The 26,354-nt window shown below is 36.5% G+C and overlaps 1 protein-coding gene across 5 annotated transcripts; it reads left to right on the top strand.

The window, feature by feature from the left end:
• The first annotated feature begins 74 nt into the window (after positions 1 to 74).
• LOC103457306 (uncharacterized) lies at positions 75 to 26,354 on the top strand. 5 transcript variants are annotated; one of them, XM_081602096.1, is made up of 31 exons: positions 75 to 680; positions 5,784 to 5,996; positions 6,764 to 6,814; positions 8,026 to 8,151; positions 8,313 to 8,339; positions 9,493 to 9,519; positions 9,918 to 12,080; positions 12,747 to 12,860; positions 12,981 to 13,181; positions 13,258 to 13,320; positions 14,492 to 14,530; positions 14,704 to 14,748; positions 14,828 to 14,896; positions 15,028 to 15,063; positions 15,150 to 15,197; positions 16,264 to 16,317; positions 16,431 to 16,478; positions 16,565 to 16,831; positions 17,012 to 17,059; positions 17,157 to 17,195; positions 17,514 to 17,564; positions 17,646 to 17,693; positions 17,778 to 17,825; positions 17,905 to 17,940; positions 18,062 to 18,109; positions 18,223 to 18,267; positions 18,451 to 18,567; positions 20,304 to 20,348; positions 20,427 to 20,453; positions 22,176 to 22,229; positions 22,582 to 26,354. In XM_081602096.1, exons 1-31 carry the CDS (start codon positions 662 to 664, stop codon positions 22,731 to 22,733), a joined length of 4,368 nt encoding a protein of 1,455 aa, XP_081458222.1. In that variant the 5' UTR covers positions 75 to 661; the 3' UTR covers positions 22,734 to 26,354. The 5 variants fall into 5 exon arrangements, with proteins under 5 accessions (XP_081458222.1, XP_081458224.1, XP_081458225.1 ...); XM_081602098.1 differs by lacking the exon at positions 6,764 to 6,814; XM_081602099.1 differs by lacking the exon at positions 17,514 to 17,564.

Raw genomic sequence — 26,354 nt, 5'->3', positions numbered from 1 at the left:
CTCTGGCCTTAAAAGGCGAAGCAGAATACCAACAGCAGAAGCCCCCTCTAAAAATATCTCTGGCTCTGAACGCCACGTCAGTGCAACAGCACCAGTTCGGTTCACAGTTTCTCAGCTGGCAGCTGAATTTTTCCATCAAACTCATGGGAAAAAATGTTGCATTAAAAGATATTAACACGCTGGACACCTTGTGGTCACATGGTGCAGCAACGCGGCCGGTGGGGTGAAGTTACCTCTCTTCACTTCTGCCTTTTGCTTGGGTCACTGCAGCGGTCCCAGTGGTCAGTCTAATTCTGTCTGAGCTGGTCGGACGGAGGAGGGGGCGGAGGTGGGGGATTGCTGTATCTGCAATCCCAGGTCCAACCTGCCAAAGGGCAAAGACAGCTAAACTTGGTCTCTGTCACTCTGTCTCTCCAGCCTTTTCCTCTTGGGCAGCATTAAAGACAAACGTTAGAAAATATCTGGACTTTTTCGCCGTCTGATAAAAGAAAGGAAGTTCTGATTTACAAAGAAGAGTCTTGCTTAAGAGTTTTTCACGCTGGAATACCCGGTAGGATTAAATCGCTCAGAGGAGTGAGGAAAATCCTGATGTTTTGTCTTCATGGAAACATAATCTGCTGAAGGATTGAAGCCTTTTCAGAAGGATTTTAATTCTGGAAGTATGACTGAAGCAGCTGAAGGTAAAGTTTGATCTCATTTTAAACATCTACCTTCTGTTTCACTCTTACAAAAGTTTTGCTGTTAATAAATTAAACTAGGGGTGTCCAAACTGTGGTCCGAGGGCCATTTGTGGCCCCAACTGCCCTTCAAGACTGATACAAGCTTGTTTATTAAACTTTATATTTTTAATCAGGGTAAAATTATTGATGAACATAATGTTAAGTACAACAAATTATGTTTTTTTTTATAATCAAGCTTTTATAATAATTAGAACCAGGTTTATTTTACTTTTACTGAAAAGCTGACTTTACTGCACCTACATTTATTAAGCTTGGTTAAATAAAGAAGGCAAATTGAAAGAAAGTGACACAAATTCTGTTCTTATAAGTGAGAATAAATTTGTTTAAATGAGCCTAAAAGGATTTTAAAGTTCAATGTCTTTCTTTTAATACAACAAACTTGCAAAATCCTTAAGTTTTAGATCAACGATCCAACAACAACAAAAACATTGGGCTACTTCCTTTGCTTATTTTTAGTTTATATATTGTTACTGTCTTGATCTGTAAATACTTTTAATTCAACAATTTTGGCCCACATGACAGAAATGTTCCTGTATTAAACTCTTTAATTTAAAAAGTGTTTATAAATAAGCTCTTCGTAGATCTGAATCATTTCTGAGACTCAGTCACCGTCAACACTGACTCTGCTGTCGCTCATAATCATGTCGCCTGATACTGCATGACGTTACTTTGTCTTATTTTACCAGATTGATGGATAGTAGTCAATAATTAAACTTATTTGTGAAACTACAGTTCACTCCTGTTTGCAGATCTCAAATTTGTGCAAGCCTTAAAATACTATCATAAATAAATAAATAAGAAAAATCCAACCTTTAAGTACATTTATTCATGGTCAAAATAGATCCAAAATTAAGAATTACATGCTCAGCAGTGAGATATTTAATCTACTCATCAATTCTTATTAAATATTATGAAAGTATTTATTACTCTTTCAGTTTTTATTGTTGTTTTGCTAGCTTAGCCATGTGTGAACCTTTGACAACATGCTTTAGAGAAGAAGTGTGATTACCAAAACATGGCTGCAGACGTCCTGCCTGAAAACGAATTTATTCACTTTTATCACATCATAGCACAAAATAAGTCAGGCTCACTTGAAGCTTAAACTAAAACTTTACTCTGAATTCCTCCCAGAAATGCCAACATATGAGAAGTTTTCTTTTAAGTTTCCAATTTTACTGCTTAATCAGATGATTACATTTTATCTGTATGATTACAAACTAACTAACTGGATCTTAGTGATGAACTACAAAGCAAAGACTCCTGGGATAACTTTGAGTCAAGAAGCATTTAAATTTATATTTTTGCTATAAATGTTACAAAACTGCAAGAATAATGGCTCTCAGATTGGATTACAAGTTGAAATTTAAAGATTTTGCTGCATAATTTTGTAATTGCAGCTGGAGAAGCTGAAACAACAGACAAAGCAGACTTGCAGCTATAGACCTTGAAACTTTAAAACTTGATCTTAATAAATTGCACTTCCAGATAACTGATTAAATTTGAACTCAATCTGAAAATTCTTAAATATTATCTGAAGTTTTTAAAGCAACATTTAAGTTTCAAAGAGTTAATAGATACATTTTTGGGTGAAAATCAAAGAATGTCTGACAGAAAATAATAAACCTAATATTTTATCTCAGACTAAAGCGTGGGTTTTTCTCACATAGATTAATAATATTGATATAAATAGATAAACCAGTTATTAGTCTTTATTTATTTAGAACACAGCAATGCATTTCGTTGCATTTATAGTAATATTTTAAACATTCCTCAGTCTTACTTTGACAACACTCTGCAGACAACCTATAAGCTTCAACAGATACCTGGTAGGAGTGTAGAAACCATAGATGGAGACAGGTCAGCTGTAAACTAGAGGATTCATGTGTGGATGACTGAACAAGCCTTTTAAAGCAGGTTTCAGAAACTGGTGCTTATCCAAGCTTGCATGATTAGGCCACAGGTCAAGAGGTCATCTGAAAACTAAAACATTGATGTCAGGAAGGCTGTTTCTGAAAGCTCAAGAAGAGGAATAACAGAGAAAATTTAATCCAGAGCTTCGTTTTGCCAAATAGAAGCTTAACCCTTGTGCATGCGAGGACTGAGGCAAACATAGAGGTCTATGGAAAATGATTCAGGTTTTACGTGTGTGGGTTCAGCTGGACCCCATTTCGACATACAAGGGTTAAGTGATATTATTTGAAATACTTTGCTGTAGTGAAGTTCGACTGGAAGGCTGCACAGTGGCGCAGTTGGTAGAGCTGTTGCCTTGCAGCAAGAAGGTTCTGGGTTCAATTCCCAGCCTGGGGTCTTTCTGCATGGAGTCTCCATGTTCTCCCTGTGCATGGTGGGTTTTCTCCAGGTACTCCGGTTTCCTCCCACAGTCCAAAAACATGACTGTCAGGTTAATTGGCCTCTCCAAATTGCCCCTAGGTGTGAGTGTGTGTGTGCATGGTTGTGTGTCCTGTGTGTCTCTGTGTTGCCCTGCGACAGACTGGCGACCTGTCCAGGTGACCCTGCCTCTCGCCCGAAACGTTGGCTGGAGATGGGCACCAGCACCCCTCCCGACCCCACTGAGGGAAAAAGGGTGCAAGAAAATGGATGGATGGATGGAAGTTCGACTGGAGTATTGTTGCTTTGCGTCAAGGTTTCTGCAGGTGTCAGAAAGTCAAATTTAAGATGTTTTTTTAATGCCGCCTTTAAATGTTTTTCTTTTTCCTTTTTTTTTGCGCCACATGCACCTTGCTTCATATAGTTTTATCAGCATAAGTGAGCCAGTGGCAAAAACAAATGTCGTCCAGCCGACTGGCCATAAAGTTGCACTTACTCATGTTTTATTTTTATCTAAATGTAGAGACCTATCAGCATCTTTAAATGTCAATATCTCAACCAGTCACACTGACAATCACAATGAAACAAGCATTAAATTATTTTCTGTCATGGTTGTAGAAGAACACAAAAATGATTAAATATAGGCCTATACTATTATTGAAAAAAATACAATACAGTGGTGTGAGGGTAAAACAAACCAACAAAGACTGAAAGAAAATGAGCAGCTTCAGTATGGGGCTTGATTGCTGGATCATGAACACATGACTGATTGTAAACAAGGTTCAGCTGTGAGGAGAGACGAGGGAGGCAGACTGAGGGAGAGAGAGAGAGGGCAAGAGAGGAGCAGGGAGTAAACAATAAGTAAACATAATAATAATAATAATAATAATAATAATAATAATAATAATAATATTATGTTGGTTATATATATATATATATATATATATATATATATATATATATATATATATATATATATATATATATATATATATATATTTTTTTTTAAATTACACTTCAAAACTTACTTACTCATCTTCCATCTCACACATACGGAGTTAAATAACATCCCAGCATCATGTTTAATATGACCCTGGTCCATCCTTTGCAGTAATAGTTTTAACTCTTCTAGAAAATCTCTCACCAAGCTCTAGCAGTACATTCACAGGAATTTCTGATCATTCTTCCAGAAGCACATTTGTGAGGTCAGACACTGATGCTGGACAGGAAGGTAAAAAAAATGAGATTATCTCCCATTAGACACATCCAGACATTTTTATATATTATTGCATGTGATTTTACATTTTTGTGTTATATGTGTGCTGTCATGTCTTAATTATTATGTCTTTATGTATTATTCATGGTCCAGTGTTGATGTTTGAAGCAGGATTGTACAGCTGAGAGTCAGAGCACGTAATGTCTTTTATTAGCTCCACATTTTCATTATAAAACACATCTTACCTTCTATGTTTAGTGTTTTCTAGAACCAGTTTTCTTATTTATATTTTTGGATGTGTTTGTATCGCTGTCATTACAAAATAAAGACTGATGATTGATTGATTTATTAATTGTGGGAGGATAACTACCTGCCATCCTCCCACAAAACACTGGCCTCACATGCTGTAGCTGGTATCAAGACTGGATCTGTGGGACTGGGAGCGGAGGGTGGATTGTGGTTTGTGTTCAGAGCTGCTAAGCTTTCTTGGTCAGCAGTAATGAAGAAGCTTGCAGCCGCCGCCAGCAGTGAGCTGAGGAGGGTCAACAGGTGGTTTCAGCTCGTCTGACAGACACACAGCAGCGTAAACGACTGACCGCCATGAAGCCATGGTTCATTTTCAGGAGCGAAAATGCAAATGAAGGATGTCTAACTGGTGAAAACACAGGGAAACCACAACTGCCCAATCCTTAGTCCTCTAACTTTTTCCCTAATTAGATAAAACAAAACCCAAAAAACCCCCAAAGAAAACCAAAACTAAACAAAAAATTACAGTAGAAGAAAATGTGAATTGAAGTAAAGCACAATGTAAAATACTGAAAAAACAGGTTTACAAGAAAAAAACCCCATTGCATCTAAGAGTTCATTTTATGACAGAGTATACAATCACTGCTAAGAAAATAAAAATAGTAAATTTCAAAGAATAAAGCCATAATATTATGAAAATAGAGTTATTACAGAAAAACATTCTGAATATAATGATTTCATTCTGGTGATATTGTCTTTATTATTGAAATATTATCACTTCCTTCTCATAATTTATTATGATTTTAGTCTTGTATTATTTTTTGACTTTATTCTCAGTATTATTTTTTATTTTCTTAGTATGACCCTAATAATTTGTTGTAAATCTTTCAACAATAGTTTGGATTTTAAAAAACAGTCAAACATATAACAATCGCAAAATCTGTCATGATGTGGAAATACAGAGAGACATGAAAAACCAGAGTTTTTAATGTGAATAAATAAAATAACTTATATGGAATAACTGTGGGTGGACACAGATGAGGAGCAAAGATGAGGAAACTGACAGGAAAACAAGGAAAGATGGAGAAACCATGGAGAACGATGCAGACGTTTGTTACACCAGGGATCAGAATAAGAGAATAAAATCACTCCTAGATTTTTTTCAATGCTTTTATTCTCATGTGATCAAGCAGTTATTTTTGATTTTATGTTCTTTATTTTTTGATTTAACCATGTTTTGTTTTTTTCTTTAGCTCGATCGTCAGTGACAACCACCATGGTCATCGACGGGAAGGCCGGGGACGCCGGCTCGACGACTCTCCGGTCGTCGAAGAAAACGTTTACGGATGACTTCTACTCCACGTTCAGCTCCCCTCTGGCCTGGATCCTGGTTCTGGCACTAATCATCACCTGGACATGCGTGTTCATTATTATGTTTGATGTGGCCGACTACAAGACCATTGCAGGTAAAAGAAGAATGGTAAATATTTGGTCAATTATGATGTTGAACTTATTGAATATTTCTTGTTATTTGGTGCTCTGTGGTTTATGATTTTAGAGATTCACTTATTTTTGTTTCCCGTTTGACTTCACCTTTGTGTAGAAACTGTTGTAAACTGTTGTTTTGCACTTCAGGTTAGATTAAAGCAATTTTAAAAACTGGATAAAACCACTTTACAATTATTACATTTACGAATATATTAGTTATAAGCACTTAAGTTTGGAATTATGTGAAAATGTATTTTATTTGGGTATAAAGGAAGAAATAAATATTTTCTTTTAGTCTTTATTGTATGTTTTATAAAGTATCCTTAATTTTTGCTAACTTCAGGAAAAATTCACCTGGAAAATTTTCCTCAATTTGATCATATTAAGTAATTAGGTTGTGTAGTCTCTCAGCATTGTTTATTATAATTGAATAAATAATATTATTCAAATAACATTATTTGAAAATAACCATATTATAACATATTCTAACTCTACCACTGAAAATCATCTCTAACAGAAAGACTCACAAGAAACTGATTTTGGTTAGTTATTCCATTTATTTTTAATTTATACTGACAGCGTGACACAAATTAATGTACACATCAATAATATTGTTTGTAAAAGGTATAATAATCAGTTTTATTATAGAAAACGATTGAATGCATGTGAAACCTTACCATCATGTTTTTTCTTTCCTTTCTCACTAAAAGTTTTTACTCATCTTCACTGTTTCTCATCCAACCAGATCGGCCTCCTGCTGGGATCAGGAAGGTTTTAAAGAGTTCAGGGCGCAGAGGCAAGACTTCTCACCTGCAGCTAACTTAGCAGATCCTTAATGCTTCTTCTAAAACTACTAATGGCTTCATATAACAGAAAAACATAGCTGCTCACAGATTAGTCTCTGTTTTTAAAAGAAGATGCATTTACAAGCAGCTTCTGGTGCGTTAGCCGCTTTCTGGATGGTTAGCTTCAGTGGGAGAAATGGATGTTTGATTCTGTCCTGATTTTGTGCATTTGCTCACATACAAAGAAATGAACAGTCTCTAGTTATTGTGTTAGTGAGTTTTAATTTAGAGACGGAATAAAACCACTCCAAAAGAAGGAAGCGGACTAGAGCGCAAGGCATTATGGGTAAATACAGCCATATCAAACGCCAGCTAGAGCCTAAAGCTAAGCTAGCGTGAGAAATGGCTTGTTGAAAGAAATCCTACAACCGCTAAAATCTGACGCCAGTCCACTTTTATTTTCATTTTGTGAATCAGGCAGTTCCTCAGTGTCTTCTTTAGAGGTTTTCGTGGTTCAGTGGTTCTTGGTGCAGCGCCACCACAGGTGAGGAGGGGAACAGATTTTTCAACTATAATAATAGCATAGTAATTATTGACTGTTCATTAGTTTGTAAGTTTGCAAAACAACTGAATGATAATTTGTACAGTCATGATTATTTTTAAATGTTCTGTAGAGGGAGGAGTACATTGACTGCATTGTTTTCTGATGTTTGTAGTTTATTTCCTGAACGTTTGTTTTTCAAACATTCACAAAACCCATCAATGAAGTTTGATCTGAAAAAAGAAACTATGGGTTTTTGAAATAATTGAACTACAAATGAGCTTGATTCCAATTAGTTGCATTAATTATTGATTTCTGATTAGGCTAATCGAGCTCCTCTGAAATCCCTGTTATATATGAAGCAGTTTCCGGCTGAAGCTGATGGCTGAGGATCTGAAGGATTTCTGAAATGCTTCTTTATGCAGCATTATGGTGGAATGTAGGAGGTTAAACTGGAAGATGGGTTTCCTATAACTTCCTGTGACATTTTAGGATCAATTTCTTAAAAGTTCTTGCTGCCCCACTTCCAGTTTAACCCCTCAAAGTGGAACTATGTCCGTCTTGAAGAAAATATGTACAGAAACTCTTATTGTTTGAAATTATTCAGTTTAGTTTAAATACTGATGAATATAAACTGAAATCTTTGTGTTCTTTGCCTTGATGACCTCTGTGCTCCACCAGGGGGCCTCAGTAAGTTCGGCTCAGATCCTGTGAAGGTGGTGAACGATGCCGTGGACGAATCAACAAACATTATTAGCGCCGTGTTCAGTTTCGCTGCGAACCTCATCGCTCCAGACGAAGAAGAAGGTACACTGAGTTCTTCAATACGCACATTACACATCACATTTTAATAAAAAATAGGAATCATATTTTATATTATTCAAGCATGTTTCAAAGAGGGATTATAGATTTATTTTTTGATCAAATTTTGAGCGCATTCATGTACATGTTTTTATCTTCCTCTGCAGGAACGCTGTATGCAGTGAGGAAAAAAGGTTTGTGCTACAGCAGCTTCATCCAGTCATTCATGCTTTCTCAATCGTTAATTTTTTGTGCAGCACAAACAAATGGAAAATCTACTTTAATTCAATATTTTTAAACTGCTTGAGTAAGAACTTCCTAAGAGGAGCAGGGAATTAGAAGTAGATTTGGACTTTAAAAGAATTGTTATGCAATCACAATATCAATATATGTTTTTGTAAAGTTTTATTGAAAAATGGAATGTGGCAAATTATAAATGGAAAACATTTTGATGGCAGATTTCTGCACGTTTTCATCGATTTATAATTTATTTTTGGTGATGGACTCGACGTCTTTTTGTTTGGAAGGCCTCCCTGCCATCACCCTAATCTAATCTTTAGCTTCTAGGAAGATGTGGTATCAGATTCAAGTCAGTTTCAGAAGAAAAGTGGTAAAATTAAGATTAAAATTGGGGTTCGCTTCTTGAAAGTAAAATCTAAGTACATAGAAGTACAGGAAAACATTCACATCTGGGATCCAATAATTTCAGTTTCTGCTCGACAAAAATACAGGGAAACAACTTGTAGATTAAATAATTTATAATTTAAAATGTTAATAAAACAATTACAACATGACAGCAGATGGATGAGTTTTTGACTGTTGTGTTTATATAATTTGATTTATAGCAGGTATAAAGTTTGGAGACACTGTATCAGGTTAAATTGAGGCTGCGAACCTCTGATTTTACACACATAATAGTTTTTACATCTAAGCTTCTTTTATTTATGAACCATCTCAAAGAGTAAAGATGGTTGGATGAGGAGGAGGAGGAGGAGGAGGAGGAGGAGGAGGAGGAGGAGGAGGAGGAGGAGGAGGAGGAGGAGGAGGAGCAGGAGGAGGAGGAAGAAACCAAAAGGTATTTGAGTTTTTGGGTGGGTGAAGTTTGGATTTTGCCATAACAACCAACTAATGGAGATAAAAACAGGAGATTCTTCTTCTTCTACTTTCCTTTAATAGTTGTGCTTTTTCATCCTTGGTCATTATTAACTAGACACTTAATATTTCCCTCTAAAATGTTTCAATTAATTAGATTTAGAATGAAACATGTAAAAAAGTATCTACACTTTGACTTTATTGTTCCAGTTTCCCGTCACTTGACTTTTAAAATGTTTTTATTTGCTTTTTTAGGAGAATTTTTACCGCCAAGAAGTAAAGGTACGTTTCCTGAATGCGTTTCATCATTACACCTGAATAAACAAACGTCATCATCTGAAACACCTGCACTCATACAAAAAGGAACCAAAATTAAAGGCATTTTACAAACTTCCATCAAATTTCTGTAATTGTTTAACTTGTTGTTGTTGCTCTAATGACATATCAGTTAAATTTCATGATATGGACTTGATTTTCTTTCAACATCCTCATAAAAATTCAACGTGAGGTGCTGCTATTATTTCTATCCTTTGATTTCATATTAAATTAGTCTTCAAGAATTTTCTAGGATAAATAGTTTTGATTTCTGCTTTTAATGTATTATTATTATTATTATTATTATTATTATTATTATTATTATTATTATTATTATTATTATTATACCTCATGCATTTTTACAGTTATAGGAATGCAAGTTCAGTCAAAATTAGAAACAGCAGAAGAAGCAGCAAAGGAAGAGGAAGAGGAAGAAGAGGCCACTGAGGGGGAGGAAGAGGAGGAGGAAGAGGCAGAGGAAGAGGAAGAGGAAGAAGAGCCCTCTGAGGAGCAGGAGGAGGAGGAGGAGGAGGAGGAAGAGGATGAAGATGAAATAGAAGAGGAGGAGTATGATGAGGAAGGGGAATATGAGGAGGAATATGAAGAGGATTATGATGATGAAGAGTACGAGTATGATGAGGAATATGAGGAGGACGAAGAGTTAGCTGAAGATGAGGAAGCAGAAGAAGAGGAGGAAGAGGAACAAGCAGATGAGGAAGAAGAAGCAGTAAGCACTGAAGAAGATGAAGAAGAGGAAGAGGAGGAAGAAGAGTTGGCTGAAGATGAGGAAGCAGAGGAGGAGGAGGAGGAAGAAGAGTTAGCTGAAGTGGAGGAAGCAGAGGAGGAGGAGGAAGCTTTAGCTGATGAAGATGATGATGCAGAAGAAGGAGAAGATGAGGAAGAGGAAGCAGTAAGCGCTGAAAAAGTTGAAGGGGAGGAAGAGGAGGAAGAAGCACTAGAATCTGAAGAAGATGAGGAAGAGGAGCTAGATGGAGACATCCAAGAGAAGGAGGACGAAAAGGAGGAGGAAGGAGAGGAAGAGGAGGAGGACGAAGGAGCTGAACTGGAGGAAGATGATGAAGCTCCTCCATCAGCTGCAGTAGAGGCTGAGGATGATGAAGAGGAGGCAGGAGAGGAAGATGAAAAAGGAACGAAGGCAGACGCTGCAGCTCCTGATGAAGAGGAGGAGGATGAAGAGGAAGATGCTGGAGCTGTTGATGAAGAGGAGGATGATGAAGAAGCTGCAGCTGTTGATGAAGAGGAGGATGATGAAGAAGCTGCAGCTGCTGATGAAGAGGGGGAGGATGATGAGGAAGAAGCTGCAGCTGTTCATGAAGAGGAGGATGATGATGAAGAATCTGCAGCTGTTCATGAAGAGGAGGATGATGAAGAAGAATCTGCAGCTGTTCATGAAGAGGAGGATGATGAAGAAGAAGCTGCAGCTGTTCATGAAGAGGAGGATGATGAAGAAGAAGAAGCTGCAGCTGTTCATGAAGAGGAGGATGATGATGATGAAGAAGAAGCTGCAGCTGCTGATGAGGAGGATGAAGAAGCTGCAGCTGCTGATGAAGAGGATGAAGAAGCTGCAGCTGCTGATGAAGAGGAGGAGGCGTCTCCTGAACCCGTTTCCACCTCAGACGATGAAGAGGCGTCTCTGTCTCCTGATTCCGACGTTCCCGTTGTCGTCACAGGCAGCGATGAAGACGCGCCTGACGATGATGATGATGTCAAAGATGAAGATGACAGCAGTGACGATGCGTTTGTGGATTCCTCAGAAATCAGTGACTCAGCACTTCTGTCCAGTGAGGAAGATGATGAAGATGACAGACTTGCAGCGACGTCAGACAGCGATGATGTCATCGGAGAGGACACTGAGGAAGACTTGGATCTAGATCTTCATCACATAGCAGTTTCTAGTGATGAAGAGGAAGATCTTAAAGTTAAAGATGAGGAAGATCTTTCTCCTCTACCACCTGTCGATGATGATGATGATGATGATGATGATGATGATGATGATGATGATGATGATGATGATGAAATAAAGGTTTCTGAGGAAGATGAAGATGATCTGGACCAATCAGACGACGTTTCTGTGGCTTCCTCTGAACTGTTTGCAGATGATGAAGATGAAGGTAAAGATGAAGACCTTGATAAGGACGACCTCATTGACCTTCAGGTTGATGAAGATGAAGATGATCTTGACAAACCTTTAGAGGAGGAAGAAAAAGAAGTAGCAGAGGAGGAAGAGGAAGAGGAAGAGGCAGATATTCTTCCTTTGGTCAGCTCAGACAGTGGAGTGTTGGGCGACGAAGATGACGACGATGATGAAGATCTTGATGAAGAATCTCTGAGTGATGATGAAGATGAAACAGAGGAAGACGATGTTGAGACGAGCTTCGATGATGAAGAGGAGAAAGAAGTGATAGAAACACTGGTTGGCACTGAGGAAGACATTGATGAAGTCGAGGATGACGAAGGTGAAGATGAGGAAGATGATGATGATGGACTTGATGACATCATGTTGTCAGGTGAGGTCAAACTTTCATTTCCTCCATTTTTTAATTCAAAATATTCCAAACTTTGACTGTAGATTCACAGTTTTTGGGCAAAACTTCACAAAATGACAGAAATAAAATATAAACACTAAAATTCATAGAAATAAAAAAAAAGAAATCATTTCAAAGTGTTTATTTCTATTCATTTATGTTTTCTGCTATAACTTAAACAATTATAATGTTGCATGAGACCAAAAATAATAAATTCACGCCTTGCTGGGCTTAAACTTTTAAGTGTGCTCCAGTTATCTCTGTTGCTCTGTGGTACTTTTTTCTTCCACTCAACTTTTCCTTATCATGCAGCATTATGCAAACTGTTTTTCTTTATATACTATATTTTCATTGGCTGTAAGCCGTAATTATGAAAACTGATGGAAATAAGTTATCAGTCTGTTTAACAAATCCAAGGAAATAATTAAATGTGTAACAGATGCGCATGAAGCTGCATGTGCAACAAATATATTAAAAAGTCTGAAACCAGATTTAATTCAGCCACAGTCATGTCAGTCTTAAAGTTAACTTGCATATAGAAATTCTGTTCTATTTAAAGTCATTAAATAAATATGTAGACATTTGATCATTTACAGTATGTAAAATTAACTAATTTATTTTAATGACTATTGTACTTTATAAATGAAGCCGCCATTGCAGCAGCGATCACTGGCCAGGAGGTGGCAGCAAAGACCACCATAGATGATGAAGAGGCTGAAGCTGATAAAGACAAGGTGGAGGAAGATGAAACGGAAGAAGCTGGTAAGTGTGAGCTACAAATTATATGAAAAACTGTCTTTATTTTAGATTTTGAAAATAAGAGCATGTAATTACGTTTTTAGTTTGTTTGTAAATGTTAGTGTTTTGTTTGTTTCCCATCAGAAACCAGCCAGCCTGCTGCTCCCGAGGAGAAAGATGAAGAAGAAGCTGAAGAACCTCTTCCTACGCCTCAGAAAACCATCGACAAATCCGAAGATAAGGAAGAGGAGTACGATGAAGATGGAGACGAAGAAAAGGCCACAGTGGATGTGATTAAACCTGTGCCTGAGCCAGAGGAGGAAACACCCAAAACAGAACCAGCAGGTTAGACACTGAGCCTGAGGAGGTGAGTTTTTACCTCACTTGTTTTTCGTGTAACTTTAAAGTTTGTGATTTTCAGAGTGTCCCTGCATGCACTCTGCAAAGACGAAAGAGACTGTTACCAAGACTGCAGATAAAAAAGGTTTGTTTGTTTTCATGCTTAATTCATATACAAAACCAACACACACCCTGTGGAAAAATGCATCTTTGATTTTCTCAGTTTAAACTTGAGCAGCTGAATTTAATCACACATGAAGAGGAGTATCCTCTTTATTTGTGCAGAGCCTTGGAAAAAGTATTTACACCTCTTGCACTTTGAATGCCCCAAAGTTGAGTATAAGTTTGTAGCTGGACAAAAATGCAGGCAGTAGAATGGGATTGCTATTTAATTATATATTAATGAAGGTTAAGAGAAAATAACATGAGATGAAGAGAAAAACATGGAAGAAACAAAATGCAACAGAAAGAGTCAGTGGAAAAGAACAGCTGACTCTCCATTGACCGTAAAATTAAGCAAATTGGAATTATGAAAATAAATTTGCTTAATGGAAACACACCAATTTTTTAATAAAAGATTTTTGTGCTAAGATGGCATCGTCTTTCATCTGGATCAAAATTAGTTCTTTTTTTTTGCAAAACTACAATGCAAACACTTTTTTCACATCACAAGAGTCGCATGATCAATAACCTGATGTTGCTACTGGTGGAAAAAATGAAGAAGACAGGAAAGGGTACGAGGACGTTTGTAAATTACCCATCGCATGAACAAACTTAGTGAATTTAATCACATTTCTTATTTAATGGAAACATTACAATTGCAAAATTGTGGGTTTATTTGGACATTACTGAGAAATCAAAGTTTTGTGCACATTTGTAACTGAAACTCATCTGATGAGAACTGAAGAGCTCAGCTACCCAGTAGGAAAAATGACAAAGGAGACAGAAGAGCTAATCATAGGTGAGTGGATGCAGCCGAATGGTAGACTGAGGATGAGGTGAAAAATAAACAAAGAAAAGAGAATGGAAAAAGGAAGGAACCCTTAACCTAATATAAACAATAAACAGAAAGAAATAGTAATCTAACAAAACAAATTCAAACACAAACAATGAGAATAAATGAACTAACATAAAATGGAAAGATAGAAAAGAGAGTAAAGAAGTGAACAACACAGAAAATAAAATACATTGAAATTTGTGGTTGTATAATAACAAAATATTGAAAAGTTCAAGAAGTATAAATATATTTACAAATCAGAATTCATAACCTCTATTTTTGATATTTTTAGGATTATAATTCAGTGTTTATCTGTTAGATGCTCCCAGGAGGGTGTCGGCTGTGCGACGGAAAAAAGGTAATTCTAAAAAATAGATAACTTTCTTGTTTTAATAAACAACCAAATCTTTCCAAGAACAACAAAAATAATAGTTTTCTCATAAAAGTTTATAACTTTAAGGAATTATGATGCATTGAAAAATATGTTGAAAATCCATTATTCCTGTTCATTTGTTTGTGTTTTACTTTAAGAACAGGAAGCTGTGAAGAAGATAGATGAAAAGCCAAGAAGACAAGGTAATACCAAACACTGTTATATATATATATATATTGTGTAGGCATGATTGCTTCAACTACGCTCCGATGTTTGGTCCAGCTCTTCCAAGATTTCCAGCTCTGGAGCCAAAAGCCAAGAGAATCCGAAGATTAGCTCCTCTTCTGAAAGGTATCCAGAAAATATGAACGTCTCAGCGTTCATGCACACTTATTGATAAACTGGTGCCAGACAACAGTGAAATTATTTTAATCCCTTGATGAAAATATTAAAAGTATTAATATGAATTATATTTCATAAAGCTAAGATAAAACAGAAGAGCAAGATGTCAAAAACAGGTAAGCAAGTCAAATGCACTCCGTTTTTACAAAAGAGTGGATGTTGTTTTTTTTTCCACCTTCATTGGACTATTTTCTATCACCAGTGATGGAGACCAAGCAACAGGAAGAGACCATAGAGTCTGCACAGGAAGGTAAGCAAAATATTATATTCTTTTTTCCTCTTTTGTTTTCTAATTAACATATCAAATTAAAAAATGCACAAATTACGTTGTTCTCTTAATTTTGTGGCTACAGATTTAGTTTAGTTTTTTATTTTTACTTTGATTTTCTAGCCCTTATTAAAAACTCAAACAGCCTAAACACATTTGCCAACCCCTGCTCTGGCAAACTGAAAAACTTCATAATCACTCCATTCAAAGATTTTGAGGAAACGATTCAATGTTTATAAAGAACCAACATGAAAACAGGTCAATATTAAATATAAGAACATTTTCCAGTATCTGGTAAAGGTTGACTACAATGTACAACTGACTTGTTCCGAGTTAAACCCTTAATTAGTTTTAACTTCCTGTTGGAGTTGTGATGCTTTTATTTTGAAGCACCAACTTCCTTTTTAGTTGTTAGCGCAACTGCAGCTTAACGGCAATCAAAAGAAAGAAGATAAGTTGAACCGTAGATTGTAAAATGTATCTTGTTATTCGCAGCCCCTTGACGAAGGCAAAAGGTATTTATATGTTTTAAATATTGTGTGACAATCATTGACAAAACACATTGGTTTATGATCGACATATAGCGGCCTGAGCAGGACTAGCTAAACCTGCTCTGGGTAAGGCTAGCTGCATCACCATGGTAACCAGTAACCGTTACTGCTTCGGTGCTGGGATATCCGGAAAATACAGGTGTTCTGTCTGTGAAACAGTCTATGCATGGTGCATAAAATTAAACAAAAAAAATAATTCCAGTTTAAGCATCTGATGTACATACAAGTGGTAGAATTTATTTATCTTCAAACATACAAATTACATATAATATATGTTTTTGACTTCTATTTGGCAGCATATGTTAAACAAAAGAACTTAGGTGATGTATTTGGACATTTTCAGACACATATTTTGACTTTCTGTATAAAATTTAAAAAAAAGCAACTGACCTGAAATGTTATATTAAATGTTATATTAACTTCTATTCTGCCTATTTGACTCCAGCTAGTTTGGATTACATGAGGAAACTTTAATATGCATTTAATTTTTGCTGCAGTCAGTCCCTGCAGACCTGCTCCAGTTTACTGCCCGGCCCCCCCAGGATGGTACGGTAGGTCACCCTCTAATAATAACATACATGAAATGCCTAAAAATCTGTAAAAGATGGTTTGCATCATAATTTAAGTAAGCCATCTATTTGCTGAAATTGTCTCTATTTTCCAGTTCATCACATCGTCACAGACAATCCGTACCCTCCTCCAACCATGTCAGGTATTCACGCTGATGTGGGACCAACTCTGATCTGATATTTAGCATGCAGTGAGGTCATGAACAGCTTTTTTTTCTTTTCTTTTTAGCTCCCTCTGCTCCGATTGTGACCGTTCACCCTCCAGCTCCTTCATCACAGCCTCCATATCAGCAGCCTCCTCCTCCACTAATGCAGCCGCTCTATGCTCACTATCAGCCATATCAGCCACTAGTGCAACCTGTAATGCCAGCTCCTGCAGAGCCTTCTCCACCAGTACAACCAGAACAGCCAGAGGCTCCACAACCTGAACCACCGGTGGAGCCTGAGGTACCGACTCCAGCTGCTGAAGCTCCGCCAGCAGCAGCTGAAGTCCCGGGTGAGGAGGAGCATGAAGATGATTAGTTACTATGGAAATGGGTTAAAAACAGCAAAAATCTGAAGAAAAACATGATTACACAAAGAGAAACATAAAATACAAATCAATTTAATATAGTTCCAATTAAAAACAGTTTTAAAACACGTATTGAATGATGAAAAATATTTGGGTTTCTTTTAGAACCAGAGAAAGTTGTGGAAGAACCAAAAGCTCCCTCAATGAAGAAAGGTACAAACTATTTAACAAGTTAAATTTGCAGTCATCAACATTTTCCTACTAATTACAGCTGTGAACAGTAATTATGTATTTTGTTGTGTTTTCTCAGTTGCAAAGAAAAAAACCAAGGTTGCTGATTCAGTCAAAGGTACTTGATGTTCTTCTGCTTTAATTCACTGAATCAGTGGGATGTTTCCTGAAATGAACTGCAGCTGCAGCATGTGATAACTGTAATATGCAGTGACACAAAGTCCTCTGCGTGCATTAAACTGGCACAATTTACCTTCTGTGGTCATTTTACTGCAATTATTCTCCGTGTGTGAAAAAAGATGAAACAGAAAGAAGCATTTCCTGTTTAGCTTCGGTTAACGCAGTGACTTTACGGCCGAAAACGATTCCATTACAATAAACGCTATGAAATAAATGACGTCGAAATAAAAATGAACACAAATGTTTGTTTTTTTAGAAAAGGTTCCAAAAAAAGAGAAAACCAAACTTTCCACTGAAGCTAAAAAAGGTGAAGTGTATACTTAGAAAATGGATAGTATAAATATTTTTAAAAATGTTTCTCATTTCAAATTTACCGTTTCATCTACAGAGAAGCTTCCAAAGGAGAAATCCAAACTTCCAGCTGAAGCTAAAACAGGTAAATCTGATATTAACTGAATTATCAGGCTGTATGCTTTCAAAAATGTTGCTTTTTTTGTCACATTTTATCATTTATTTCTAGAGAAGCCTGCAAAAGTGAAATCAAAACTTCCAACTGAAGTTAAAAAAGGTACATCAAATATTAATTAATTTATTAGCTGCATGCTCTTGTTTTCTGTTATTTGGCTGTTTTTGTTCTCCGTCCATAGAGAGGCCTGCAAAAGAGAAAACCAAATCAAGAAAAGGTTAGTAATGGCTTTGTCTCATTACTAAATGAATTGAGATGCAGCCTAAAGAAAATGTCAGCAGTGATACAGAAACATGATTTTTTTTAAGCTAATCCCAACAATTTGCTCATTATGTTAGAGCCTGCAGCTGTACAGCAGAAGAGGAAATCAGTGTCTAAGAGGACAGGTAACAACACGCACCGACTCAAATTAATATGCATGAAGTCAGTCATCATTCACTGCAGTGACAAGAGAGATGATTGTTGATTAGAAACTAATTGTTTCTGTTCCCCTCCGGAGCGCCGGCTGTCAAGAGCAAAGTCAAAGCATCCAAAGATAAGAAAGGTACAATTCTGATGATGCATGAACTCCACAAACTTTTCCTAATGGTTCTTTTTTTTTTTAAGTAATTGAGTTTGACCAAGTTTCTAACTGAATTTAAAACTTTTCCAGTCCAGTGAATGCAGATACTAACGGTTTATTTAGCATAAATGAGTAAAAGGTGTTGTGTTGTGTTGTGTTGGACAGAACCAGAATCACGTCCACAGCCTCTGAGACTGAGGACGAGACTGGAAGCTGGCAGGACGACAAACGTGACCACTAGAGCCGAGCCAAAGAAACCAGTCAGAGTTTCCTTTAAGTCAGGTAACTTTAACAAAAACAAGGCGGGTTAAACATAACAGACACCTTACTGCTTCATGGTTCTATAAATAATCTTATAGGAGAGTGAAAACATTGAGGTCAGACACGGTGGGACCCAGATTATAGTGCAAAACTGAATATTTAATGGTGATCCAAAAGGACTATAGATAAGTCCAGGCAGCACAGGTGAGCAAAAGGCTAGGAGCTCAATCACTGGTAGTAACTGGTTACGAAGGAAAGACAAACATGAACATATGACTGCTAGACATCTGACAATAGACAAGGACCCACGAGGAAACACAGACACAGGAGGGATTCAATACACAAGGGAGTAATCAAGGAAACAGGACACAGCTGGGAACAATCAAGGGGAGACAAGACGACACAGGAACGGAATTGACTAGAAAACAAACAGAAACCTAAATCCTTACACTGTAACTCTCAGTAGTTGATCAGATTTGTGTCCAGTGGGACTTTATAACATTATCTCACTTCATTGAGGTTAAAGATATTTATTTTTGAAAAGTTAACTGAACCAAAACACTTTGATCAATTTGATTTCTGGGCTTTGACTAGACCGTTGCATCACCCCAATTTGTTTTCTATTGATCATCCTGTTAACGTCGATGAGATATTTGATGTTTGGCTGTAAGAAAACTTACAAACCAATGAGAGCAGGGTTGGTTTAGTTTATTTAAGATATATTCACGTTCAGATAAGTATAAGCATAAACTTATTTGGCCCCAACCCCTTTCTTTTATACATGTCTTACTTTATACATTGTTCTTTATTGTTATTGTGATCCTCCACCACCATGCTTCACAGTTTGAATGAGATGCCTGTCCTCATGTGCTTTGTTTGTTTTTTCTGCAAAAAAAGCCGAACATCTGAACTTTGGTCTTATCTGTCCAAACCACATTGTTTCTGAAACTTAAGCTGTGCTCACATGTTAGTTTTAGCAAAAAAATAAAAAATAAAAAATAAATCAGCTTTCTCATGTGTGTCCTTCCAAAGTAGCCATGAATTTCGTGCTTTACATTAATTTTAAATAGCTGTTAAATTTGTGTCGAATAATAAAATGTATTTCAGTTTTAAAGCCGAGAGTGGGCAGGATGAAATGCCTTTGACCTTTGACCTCACTTTAGTCACAATAACCGGATCCTCAAATGATGCTGAGAAGAGATGTAAAGCCAGCAGAGTTCAGTATGTCAACAGGCTGAACACATGAAATGGAAAAGGGGGATAATTAGGCAGAATGTGTGGGAGTGGGAGGAAACGGTCAGAAAGGAGCTGAGAACAGATTACCAGAAAATTCCCACTCAGATTCTTGATGTGCAGCTTTCAAAACAACGTCCAACTATAGGAGGAGGAGTGTGTGTGATATCCCGATAGTTGCATCAAGCGCAATGGAGATGAAACACAAATATTTATTTACAGCATAATAACTAATACATAATATATTCTAAGAAACAAACCAGTGACCATTTAAAGAGTAAATGCAAATTGTTTTGATTCAAATCTCACATTTCTTACCAGATTATTGGTATTTTTATGTGTTTATCTTGACGTCTCAGAGAGAATCTGGCTCGTGAAAAGGTGTATGGATTATGTGATTAAAGTTGTTTTCTGCCAGATAAAACTCTAATTGAGGATGTGCTGTGAGGTGCAACACAGAGGGAGTGTAAACGATGATGATGTGTTTTGCAGGATATAATTGGGCTTTTTCTTTTCTGCTACAGAAAAAACTGCAAAGGCTGAAAAGAAACCAGCCAGAGAAGCTGAAGGTATGGAGTCAGAAAATAATAGATGCTTCCTCTGAGATCCTGACTTTAAACTGATCAACATCTTTTCTCAAACTCTAGATAAAGTCAAACAGCCACCAAAATCTCGTAAGTATGACCCAGTGAGCATCACTTGTGACTCTGGAGAAGGTTGAGATGTTTTGGGCCTGAATGCACAGCCAGCGCCGCGTCTCAATCAAACCAAACACAACACACTTCATAGCAACTATAAATAATGATGGCACAGGTAGCAGTGATGATTTGGGTTTGTTTTGCAGCCAGGCTTCCTATGTAACCCTGTTTTTGTCTAGGAACAGATTTAGGGACTTTAATTTGATAAATTCACAATAAAATTGCTGTAAAACCCCTGCAAAACCTGAAAGGATAACAGTAATATGGTAAAACTGTATGATGCTCATTAAATCGCTTCGATAAAACTAAAAATATCATCCAGAATAGATTTATTCCATTTTGTGATTTTAACATTCATCTCTATGACTAAAACAGCGGTGTGGGAGTTATTTTTATTTTTGACAATAATAATTTTATGTGTATGCTTTGTTACTAGCGCATGGGGAAGACGCTGCTTCCTGTAAGGTCTGAGGTATAAACTATGTTCTCACCTCATTTCCACTGACTGAACCAGCATGAGGAGGAGATGCAGACGCTGATCACAGCACAGTCAAAGAATTTAATGAGATCATTTAACTGAGACGAGATTATCCACATCTTTAAGGGTCTTGAATTATTTGAAGAGATTAATGTTTTACAGCGTCAATAACTGGATAGATTAAACTTAAGAGCCAAAACTGATTAGTCTCCTGTTCATAATGAGTCACTCAGTGGATTACCAGCACCGCCCCGAGTGTCCCCACACTTCTTCTGACAGACCTCCTCCTGTTTTCTACACCCGTTTGATTTTGGCTGGTAAAACAAGAAAAACCAGAATCAGAACAGAATCTGTGGTAAAGTACGTTAAAAACAACTCCAAGAAGTACTTTAGTGGCGTGGAACGGCATGATCAAAGTACCAGTGAAGACGCTTACACTTTCTCTTAAAACTGACCTTAATTAAAGTTATCCAATAATTTGAATTATTTGATATTTTTCATATTTGTGTATTATTATATTTTAGCTTTGAAAAGATATTTACACATTGCTGTGTGATTTTAAAGTCTTACATTTTCCATAATATAACTTTTATATTATCAAAGGTTTTCAGATACTAAACTGGTCACAATAATAACTTATAATAATAATTAAATATTGATATATTTGTCATTTTCATTTAAAAATAGGTTTTACTTCAGGAGATCCTGCATCTCTCTTGGTTTTGTTCTTTGTTGTTTATAGCTTAAGGATTATAATCTCAGGCTGATTGGTGGAAATGACAACTATACAAATAAATAAACATGGAAAAATAGACATGAGATGTTTCTTAAATGCATCAGTTCTGTTTTAAATATTTTGTCCATATTTTGTCAAACTTTCCAACAAGTTTAATCACATTTAGCTTTAAAACACTGACCTTTAAATAAATCACAAAGCCAACAAACAAATCAAAGTTGTTAGCAATTTATAAGATCTCCAAGTGTCAGCGTTTCTTTTTATCTTCACTGTAAAGAATTTTTGAAAAAGCTACTTAATTTTTAAAAAGTCGAACTTTGGAATAAGATTGAAAAGGCAAAATAATGATTGTTGGGGAAACAAAATCCACCTTTTCTATGTTTTCTGCCTATAAGCTTGCAGACAGTCACTGTGTCTATTTTCTCCTCTGAGAGATGAACACATAATTCCTTAATCTCAGTTTATTATGTTTGACTTCTTGCAGAGGAGCCTGAGACTGAAGACAATGTTACAGAGAAGACGGAAAAGAAGAAACCGAGTAAGATCTGCTTCTGTAATTTAGTCCAAATTAAAAGGTCAACAGTAAAAGTTACCGCTAACTAAAAGTTAGTTGTGCCAACCCTAAATATTAAACATTATAATCATAAACATTATTAATAGTTTAAGGCTGAAGTATGACACCAACATGGTGGAAGCCAATGATAAAGCACTAACTTCATTTCAAATGTTTGCTGTATAAAGATTACAACCATCAGGCGCCATGTTGACATAATTTACATGATTTTTAATTCATTTAGTTATTATATTTATGTTTATATCTTCCTGTCTTCATGTTTGAACCACCACTGATTCAAACACACACACAGCATCTCGCCTTCTTTTCTTTCCAGGTCAGAAATACTTCCAGTGCATCTATTTCCCAGGAAAACACGCACACTACCCTTTACGACCTTTCACCCCGGCCATGTCTCCCGCCATGCTGTCCCCTGCTGTACGGTCGATGCTGGAGCAGCAGAGAGCAGCCAGGGCAGCGGGCCACTGACCCGACTGACGGACAGATCTCTAATTCTGTGACTTCCTCTGCCTGCGATTCAGACACAGGCAGGAAAACACAAACAGGACGGATAGATTTTAGTTATTTACTGATTTATTCAGTGGTTGAGCTGCTGGGGACGCTCCTGAAATGTTCTCAGTCTTTTGCACCCACAGCTACTTTTACTGCAGTACATTGTGACTATGTTTAGATTTTCTTTGCAAATACAAAATAAATTTCCAATCAACCCTTTTATATATATATATAATTTATATATAATTTTAACCACAAGGAATTTCAAAGCCGACAGTTTTTACCTTTATCTGCTCCACTACTAAATGTCACAGCAGTGACCTGCTGTTCGTCACAGATCACCTGTGGGTGCAAGAGATTAGCATGCTAGCAGTGAAGACTCCACACCCAGAGGCTCCCACTTTTATCCCAGCAGCGTTCCCGTCTCCAAACATCCAGCAGTAAAATCCTGCTGCATGGTAATAAAAACTGAGAGGCTCTCTGTCAGAGAACAGGATGCTGTCCTGGTCTAACCTTTAAATATTCAAATTACAGGCATTTCTCCTCCTATAGTCTGAATCCCAGAAAAGAAGCCAATTCCTTCCTTTTTCATGCCATCAAGTGAGACCCAACTGCAACGCAAAAATGTGCTTTTACAAACATGCATATATAAAACAATAATATAAAAAAAAGAGTATGTTAAAGAGAAACAAAACGAGAAAAATGTTGTACATTACAGTACAAAACAAATTATAGCAAAAATGAAAAGTATTGCGATTTAAATATATGGAATTAGAACTGGGTAATGTGGAGATTTCTACTTAGCAGTGTGTGTCAAAATTTGCAAACAATAATATTTATCTGCAGGAGTTTTAACGTGACGCGTTTGGAGACGGGGAAACTGCAGGACAACTTAGACGTGACCAACTGAAGCGATGCGGTGAATGAATGTAGTTTTCTTATCGGCCTGTGAAGCGGGCCTGATACGCTGTCGTTGTTTTACCTCGATTCTTCTCGGTTCTGGTGATGTGACTCAGCAACAAGTTCACCGTTCTGGTTTTATGACTTGCTGAGCGCTGCTAGACATTTCCTTCTGTTGTCTTATTGAATAGAAATCTATGCTACTGTAAAGGAACCAAAAGGGAGTTTCTACTCCCACGATGGTTCACTCCTGATGGTTCTGTGCACGATTGTTAAAATTAAATATTTTATTTATGTGACAGAATAGTCCAGGGTACTCGTACTGCTGCAGAGGGGCTAAATAAAGCAGTTTGACATGTGGGACTGAAGTGCGGCTAAGCTGCGCCGAATTATGCGCTAGCTGATCTTTTTGAAATGTTAGCAATGAGTAAAGAAAAACTATTAAAGTGCAGAGTTTAGTTTTGTAAACCTGCAGAGATTTTATGTCATGTAAACCAGCGGATCCCCGACAATCCGCGTTTTCTGAGGAATTCATTTCCAAACTATTCACAGAAAAATCCCAGATTCAAGGATTTATTTCTTACAGTGTTTCTAAAATATTTGAAAGAAAATGCAGCCTGGGAAGCTGAAATATTTTGGCACAATTCTACTTGTCGTTCGCAAAGCAGCCAATCCAGAGACGAGCCATTTCATTTTCTAGGCACTGACTGGCTGACCAGAGATGACGATGAAAAGAGGAGTGCTAAGTTTCCTCTGTGCATATTAATGAATGTTAAGGTATATTTGGAGTTTGAATAATGTTTAGAGGTGGACTGGAGTATTTTTGCTGCTTGTTGGTGACTTTGGTCCCAAACCCATAAATACCAGGGATCCACCATTTATTACCAAAAAAGTCAAAGTTCTGAGATTCATGGACAATGTGGACATTTCTGACAAGTTTTCCAAAGCTGCTCAAATGTGTAATTCTTTGTTAATTTTGAGATTACCAGTTACCATTTAGAGCAAACTTCCTCAGAAAGTCAGAACGTTTGGGTGGAAAGCATCATTTTATGTCTGCCAAACGTCTCGTTTTGGTTCACTATGATGCATTTAACCCTCAGGTTTGTTGAAAACTTTGAGTCCAAATCTAAAATGGGTTCCAGGAAACTCTGGTCTCAGTTCTTCACAGGACCGGCCTGACCACAGGGAACGTGTGTGTCGGCGTGGCCTTAAATCACACCTGCATACCAGGTGTTGGCCTTCAGTCGTGTTTGCAGCTTATTTTTGTGTTATTTACATTAACACACAGTATTTATATTGTACAGCTGCAGGTATGTTGTATTTTTATTTAATTATTTCTGTAGATTTAATGTCAGTGAAGGAAGGACAGACCATGATGTCAGGAAACAAACAGGAGGAGCAGACGTCAGTGAAATCTGATGTAAATATCATGTTTGGTGGGAAGTTTAGTTGAAGCTTGAATATATTAAAGATTTTAAATTCATGTTTGATTTTGTTAAGGTGAGTTGACTTTTTATGCATGTTGTTACATTTTAACAATACTTTCTTTGCCTTGAAGTTTTGTTTTATTCCTTCATTCTTTTATTTCACTGTTAGTTTTTCATCTGAGCATTTATTGATCTTAAACCTCTGAGACAAAAAAATGTTTGTTGGCATTTTTCCAACTGTGAGCCGAATAAAAGCAGGAAGAAAGGGTGTTTATCTGTAAAATGTCATAAATATGTATTCCATTTTCATTTTGAGCATTAATGTTTTGTTGCTGACACTAACTGGTGCTTTTTCTCATCACTTGACCAAGTAAGCAGGTTCAAATTAAAGGTGAGCAGCTTCACGTTTCAGAGGTTTGTTTCAGAAAATGGGCAACTTGAGGAAGGCATTATAGACATTATATAATGTCTATAAGACATTATAGAAGCGTATTTTCCTTTAAACAAATATAATTTTTCTCAAAAACAGATAAGAAGTTACATGTGTTTCATAAAAATGAGATTTAGGTTTGAGACCATCTTGGAACTTTATTGTTTTCAGTACATTTGCCGTTTTTGTTGATTTCTTTTGTTGTTTAATGGTTGATGTGCTGCATTTAATTTCTACTTGTATATTATTTTTTTTCTCTAAATAAGGTGCATCTTTGACATTTAGGCACCAGAAACAAATAATTTGGTAACATTGACATTTGATTCATATTTAAGTTTTCATTTAAAATCACTTTCAACTCTTTAGATTTAAACTTTAAAACAGCTTGTGTTTTTTTTCTTCATAATTTTTTATTTAAAAAAAACAAAGCCTACTTAGAAAGTGTGAAAATAACTCTGCCTTAAAGCCAGTAGTGATTAGTTTTATATGTGCAGCAATAAACTAGTGAGATTATTTTCATGAGTGATTATTTTACTCGATTAATTTGTGTTTCAAATAAACAGAATTAAAGTTCTTTGGTTTTGTTTTCTCAGAAGGAACTGATGTTTTTTTTTGGTTATTTTTTATGTTTCGTGCATGAGGAAATCCTTTGAAAAATATAAATTGGTGCAAATATGTGACTTTTCTGTGTAAAACCAAAGGCAACAAAACACAAAACCTTCAGAAGCCACAGATGGCTTGACAGACGTTTAAAGATGAAAATGTCTGCTGTGTGAAATGTTGCGTTGTTCACTACAAAATGAGTTTTTGTGTTGTAATGTGAATAAATATTTAAAGAAA

Source organism: Poecilia reticulata, chromosome 21 (genome assembly GCF_904066995.2).
Source record: "Poecilia reticulata chromosome 21, P_reticulata-male-v2, whole genome shotgun sequence".
NCBI classification, from domain to species: domain Eukaryota; kingdom Metazoa; phylum Chordata; class Actinopteri; order Cyprinodontiformes; family Poeciliidae; genus Poecilia; species Poecilia reticulata.
This window is presented reverse-complemented; position numbering and strand designations above follow the sequence as displayed.

What these genes read in the sequence shown, in the direction of transcription:
- LOC103457306 (XM_081602096.1), top strand. An exon ending in ATCAGTGTCTAAGAGGACAG is followed by an intron (nt 18,110 to 18,222) that starts GTAACAACACGC and finishes TCCCCTCCGGAG; the next exon opens with CGCCGGCTGTCAAGAGCAAA. An exon ending in AGCATCCAAAGATAAGAAAG is followed by an intron (nt 18,268 to 18,450) that starts GTACAATTCTGA and finishes TGTGTTGGACAG; the next exon opens with AACCAGAATCACGTCCACAG.